Source organism: Etheostoma cragini, chromosome 19, assembly GCF_013103735.1.
Source record: "Etheostoma cragini isolate CJK2018 chromosome 19, CSU_Ecrag_1.0, whole genome shotgun sequence".
Lineage (NCBI taxonomy): Eukaryota > Metazoa > Chordata > Actinopteri > Perciformes > Percidae > Etheostoma > Etheostoma cragini.
In genome coordinates this window covers 2,108,599-2,115,191 of record NC_048425.1, presented here as the reverse complement: position 1 = coordinate 2,115,191, position 6,593 = coordinate 2,108,599, and the positions used below count along the sequence as shown (strand labels likewise).

Genomic DNA, 6,593 nt, shown 5'->3' with positions numbered 1-6,593 from the left:
GTGTGTGTGTGTGTGTGTGTGTGTGTGTGTGTGTGCAAAATATGAAGCACCAAACAAAAAGCCAAACATGTGCACACACACAAATACATATGCATGTTTGCTAATTGAGCGATTGTGCAAATAGGAACCGGTGCAGGCTGGTTGCTCCGCATTGTGAAATTCTATAGCACAAGAAAGATCTCTACTTCGTTCTCTCTCTCTCTTTCTCTTGTTCTCTTACTCTCTCCCGCCCTCTAGTCTCCTTTTTCTGTCTATTTTTTGAAGAGATTAAAGATGATTTAAAGAGATCACTGTCTTCTTTTTAGCTTACTCGCAATTATAACTTAAGTAAATGTGAGAACATGCTTGATTTCAAAACATTTTAATGAATTATCGATGTGCTGCTGTATGAACGCATCGTCACAGAAGCTCATTTAGTGATCAGAATGATCATGTAACCAATGGTCTCCTTAAGGAGCAGTGCAAACATTTAATGTTCCTTAACGTTGGTCGACTCACAAGAAAAACGGTTAAAACTGAAGCTGCAGATGCTGAGATATTGTTACTTTTATTGAGGTTCATTCTACAAAAACACTGGATCCTACATTTCCCATAATGCAACCCAATGATGTGTTTAGTTAGATCCTTGATTCCTTGCAAACGCCGCCCTTGCGTCTTTGTTTGGATGGCGAGGCGACATCATTGATACTTAGCGTTGGCGATACTTGGCGTTGATACTTGGCCTATTGAGCCCATTAGGGTTAATAGGGCAAAATATACTGTCTGTTTGTCCCATTCTTCTTCTCTGTTTGTTGGTTGAATTTCGGGAGCAGACCAGCGCCACCTATAGGCCTGGAATATGAAGTAGCGTGTTGAGTCATTTGCAAATGGATCCATTTGGACGCAAAGGTTCTTGAAACAATGTCAGGGTAGACGGGGAAAAGACAGACTGTTTTGGTGCGTGTGGACGTAGCCTAAAATATCAGATACTTCCCTCAGGAGATGGTGGAGACCAAACACAAAGCTAAAAGAATACTGGACTTCCTATTGGCCACCGGAAGGCCAGAAACAGGACTCGAAACTTGTTCCCGCTTAAAATCAATCATTGCAGGTTAAAAATGAAACTTAACCCCATCATGTTGTCCCGGGGTCAAATTAGACCCGTTTTCAAAGTATTTTTTTGATCAAAAATATTATCTTTCAACAAAATTGCCCAAAAATGTAATGAATGGTGAACACTCTTCTCAAGTAAAATGAAGGATCGGATCAGTACATTCATTGCATTTTGGGGGATTTCTTCAGAACTCAATTTTTAGCATTTGAAAAAAACAATTGAAATGGTTTCAAAACAGTATCTTAAAATAACTTTGACATATCTGTGATCATCCATCATCATATAAACGTTCCTCTGATTTTATTTTTCAAAACTACTAATAATTTCTGCTTTTTTAACTCAGCAATTAGGTATAATTTCATATAAATGAGGTTTATTGACCATGAATTCCCAAAAGAAGTTTAAAAGTAATTTAGAATGAAGTTGCCTAAGAAGATGTAACATGGTTGGGTGAAAAACTTTATGCTTAATAAACGGGCAAAAGTGCATCGTTAGTTGCCGATATACATGTATATTATATATATATATATATATATATATATATATAGAGAGAGATATTTAGGACGGCACCAGGTTTAACACACTGATAGAACTGACACGGACCATTCCTCTCTCTTCTTCCAGTCTCCATCTTCCCTCCGACCGCCCTGGTGATGGAGGCCGAGGCCAGCCTGGCCGAGACGACGCCGCTCTGCCTCTCCAAGCGCTGCGTCTCCGACACGCAGACACGCGCCGAGCTGCCGTCCAGCACGATGCTGGGCCGCCCGCAGAGCCCGGCGCCGGCGCCAGAGGAGAGGTCCGACGTCAGGAGGAGCTCGCAGGGCAGCGCCACGTACGTCCGCTCCAAAATCAAGGTGAGGGGAAGGTGACCGACAAATAGAGTGTCCTTAGTAGCCCATCGAACATCAAAACAATGCTGCGTCATTCAATGCCTAGTTGTAAAGATGTGGCCTTAGGAGCCGGGGATCGAACCACCAGTCTTGCGGTTGAGGGGAGACCCCTCTTTGATGCGTTACATAAGAAGGGAAGGTGTTGGAGGACCAACTAAAATATGTAGATCATTACATACTACATATGTTTTTCTTATTGAATGTCTTAATTGGACATATATGTTATCTTTCTAGATGTCCAGATTATTTCCAGAGCAGGTGTCATTTTCAAATAATGATTTCCTTTTTTATTAAATTCTTTTCTTTTGCACGTGTTAGATTTATAATATGGGGGTTCAAATAATCAAATTCCTCAATTTAAATTGATCTTTGTTTGAGTGTTTTTATGTTAATTAATAAAATCTTTTAATATCTGCCTTTTCTCCATGGATGTGTTAGCAGAGGATCGCTGAGGATCTCTTGTATATCCAAACTAAACTGGTATTATAACTGTAATCTCCCGAACCAAATGGTTTTGAATCAAATTGTAGGATGTCATCATTAAACCCAGCTGTAAAGCAGTAGAAATGAATTAAACCATGTCTTCATAATTGCAGATAAATGAAGTTGAATGTGGATAATTAATATGTTTGTTGCCTCTCTCCCTGACAGGTGACTACAGGCGAGTTACCGCCCGATCCGTCTCTTCTTCCCTTCTCTCTTCCTCCCGTTGCCGCGGCTCCGGCTCCGGCTCCGGCTCCGGCTCCAAACGCCACTGTGATGCCAGTTGCCTTGACGACAAGCCCCGACCCCAGGGAAGCGGTCCCCATGGTGACCAGATCCGCAGGTCACAGTCAGAGATCGCTATCGGCGGTGACAGCGGCGTTTGTGTGCCAGGTGCGTTTATGTTAAAATAGTTTACTTTTTTCATTCTTAAATCGAAAAAATGTTCATCGAAACATCGCCAACAAAAAGAAATATAACATTTGTATGTAATAACCTTTTGTTGATTATTAGGGCTGTAACAATGCTTCGTGAATTGGTTAAAAATCAATAGAAATGTGTAAAAAAAAGATGAGAACCGGTTACGATGAAAATGAATTGCGATTATTGCGATTTATTTTTAAACGTAAGGGCGTAGTCTAGTTGAGATTTCACTTGTTTGACTTCAAATCATCGTCTCAGTTTCTATATTTGAAGAGATTTCTTTTCTATTTATTTAGTTATTTGGATGTGGGATTTGTTTAAGAAATCCAATTGTCATTTTTGTTTAATTTCTGTTATTTAAGATAAAAGGGGCAATTTCTGTTGAACTTTTTTATAAGAGGACGCATCTGTTGTTCGGATCAGTTTATAGAAATACATGAATATTTTCAGTAATTTGTCCACAACTCATTTTATTAACCCTCGTGTTGTCCTCGGGTCAAATTGACCCGTTTTCCTATATCAATGTTCTTTATAATTCCCAAAAATAACATGATTGATTCCACACAACGGTCTTTGCCAAGTACAAATCTCTTCTTTCATTAATTTTGGGGCGTCTTATTCAATTTTATAGCATTTTGGAGAAAAGATTGAGGTGGTTTTGAAATAGTATTAGTATTTTATTAGTGTAAAAGTTGACATTCCAGTCTGTGATTATCCATCAACATACTTTCCTTTAATTTTAGTCTAAATAATTCCTAATTTCTGCTTTTCTAACTCAAACATTAGGTATACATTTCATATAAATGAGGTTTATTCACCAATCATTTCAAACATTGAAAAAAAACAGCATCAAAAGGGTTGAAAAAAGGGACCAAGAACAAGTACTCCAGTCCGTGATTATCCATCACCATATACAAAAATGTCAAAAAAGGTGACAAACATTGGAAAAAAAGTAGTGAAAAAGGAACAAAAACGTAAGAAAATGTTAAAAACATTGATAAAAAGCGTCAACAAAAGTGTTGATTTTCAATTTTGACTGGAAGACAACACGAGGGTTAAAACAAATCCTGAGAAAATCATGTTGTGAACCTAAAACTTTGAATCGAATGTCGCTACAGACATATCGTTCCACCCATAATGGTGATATTCATACGCTGTACTAAACGGCTGCATAACAACAACGTCACGGTGACCTGCCTTAGCAACCGTGACGCTAGATGCTCCTTGTTGTTGCATGTCAACAGAACCAAACATGCACCTCAAAGAAATTGTCTTTTCAAATGTTTTATGAGGAAGACAATGCAATAATCATGTTTTTTAGGCTTCAGGGACACACACACACACACACACACACACACACACACACACTCCCCTTTTAGTTGGAAATATTCAAGCAGTCCGACTGTTGAACAACAAAACATGATGCAAATATTTCCCACTGAACTGAAATGCACTCCTGCACTTTTTTTTTTAGTAACATGGATGGTTCCCAACAACGCTCCTCACAAGTCAAATAAATAATCCATTCACTACTTTCATTGAATTTGGGTGTTTTTTGACAATTTTATAGCATTTGGAGAGAAAAAATAATTGATTAAAGAAAATGTAAAAAAAAAAAGACCAATGTCAATAAAAAGTGACTAAAAGTGACAAAAATGGCGAACAAAGGGACAAAAATGTCAAAAGTGACAAAAAGCTTTAAAGATTTGGTAAAACATTTCAAAAAGCTCGGAAAAGGTCGGCAAACATTAAAAAAATGACAACAAACATCAGGGGAAAGACACAAAAGTGTCGAAAAAGACGACCATAACCTTAATGAAAGGTTTTTCATTTGAGATTTTGACCCAGAAAAACAAAGATTTGCAGGTCGTCGGGAAGACAACACGAGGGTTAAATGCCCTACTTTAAGTAGTAATTGCACTTTATGTATAATCTATATCGTATGTTCACTAAATGTAGTCTCAAATGTTGTTTGTTTATGTATTGTAACGTGTAACACCACTTGATCCATGGTGAAAGTTTTGTCTCACTTTATACAGTGTATGCGATTGAAATGACAATAAAACCCACTCCACTTGACTAGACTTGACTTGAAGATTGAATGCTGACATAATGTGTTTATTGTTGCTGCATGTAGGTTTGCCAGAAGACCTTCCAGTACCAGCGAATGTTGAACAGACATCTCAAGTGTCACAACGACACCAAGAGACACCCGTGCAGCTTCTGCGGAAAAGGCTTCAACGACACCTTCGACCTAAAGAGACACGTACGCACGCACACAGGTAGCGTTCACACGTTCACGTCTGTCACACACGCACGTTTACACAAAGGTAACAAGAAGAGATGCAACTAATATCAAATGTATTCTAATCAGTGGTGGAAGAAGTATTCATATACTTGCTAAAGTACTATAAGTACTGTATAAAATGCTGTGTTAAAATTAAAAGTATGTGAGTATCATCAGGAAAATGTACATAACCCTCATGTTGTCCTCGGGTCAAATTGTCCTATATTAATGTTCTTTTTAATTCCCTAAAATAACATGATTGATCCCACACAACGCTCTTTGCCAAGTACACATCTCTACTTTCATTAATTTTGGGGTGTCCTATTCAATTTTATAGCATTTAGAGAACTAAAATGGAAGTGTTTTTGAAATAGTATTGAGTAAAAGTTGACATATTCCAGTCTGTGATTATCATCAACATCCATTCTTTTAATTTTAGTCTCAATAATTCCTAATTTCTGCTTTTCTAACTCAAAACATTAGGTATAATTTCCTATAAATGAGGTTTATTAACCATAAATACCAAAAATAACTGTAAAAGTAAAGATAATAAGTTAGTGTTACTGTTGTGTTGAAAATGTCCCAAAAAAGTGACAAACATTGGGGAAAAAAACATCAAAAGGGTTGAAAAAGGGACCAAAATGTAAGAAAAAGTTAAAAACGTTGATTAAAAGCGTTAAAAAAAAGGTCTGCATTTAAATTTTGACTGGAAGACAACACAAGGATTCAAGTATTAAAAGTAAAAGTACATTTTAGAAAGTGGAAAGGAGTTACCTTCCACTACTGATTATTATATGATATAAAAGCCTTTCTTTTTCAACATCCCTGGTCCCAACCCTTCATCCTGGACTTTACATCTGCCCATTGCATGTACTACATACTGTATATTACCTTCAAATTCTGCACACAAGCCTCCTTTTTTTCAAATGCCAGTTATTTTGAATGCATATATTTATCTGTATTTAGTGTTTATGTCATTTCACTGTATAATATGTTTTTTTATGTGTATTTGCATCTTTCACTAAGGCAAATTCCCCATTAGTCACATGACTTATTGTGGCAATAAAACCCTTTTCTGATTCCGGTTTGTCGCGTTTTTCCCAAAACAGGAGTCCGTCCCTACAAGTGCACGCTCTGCGAAAAGGCCTTCACCCAGCGCTGCTCCCTGGAGTCCCACATGAAGAAGATCCACAGCATCACGCAGAAGTACGCCTACAAGGAGCGGCGCAACAAGCTGTACGTCTGCGAGGAGTGCGGCCTCACGTCGGGGTCCCAGGAGGAGCTGGTGATCCACCTCCACTCGCTGCACCCCGACAGCGCGCTGCTGAAGGGGAAGGCCGCGAGGAGGGCCGGCGGAGAGTCGTCCCCAAGCTCCGCCCACGGGGCCGAAAGTGATGATACCACTGGATCGGCGGGG

At 38.6% G+C, this 6,593-nt stretch overlaps 1 protein-coding gene across 1 annotated transcript in view; it reads left to right on the top strand.

Moving 5' to 3' along the window:
• ovol1a (ovo-like zinc finger 1a) overlaps positions 1-6,593 on the top strand; it is a 16,465-nt gene that overhangs the window by 9,095 nt on the left and 777 nt on the right. Inside the window, exons 3-6 of the mRNA XM_034857341.1 lie at positions 1,718-1,947; positions 2,635-2,859; positions 5,027-5,171; positions 6,286-6,587. Coding sequence (XP_034713232.1) covers positions 1,718-1,947; positions 2,635-2,859; positions 5,027-5,171; positions 6,286-6,587 — 902 coding nt within the window. The remainder of the gene's footprint in view (positions 1-1,717; positions 1,948-2,634; positions 2,860-5,026; positions 5,172-6,285; positions 6,588-6,593) is intronic.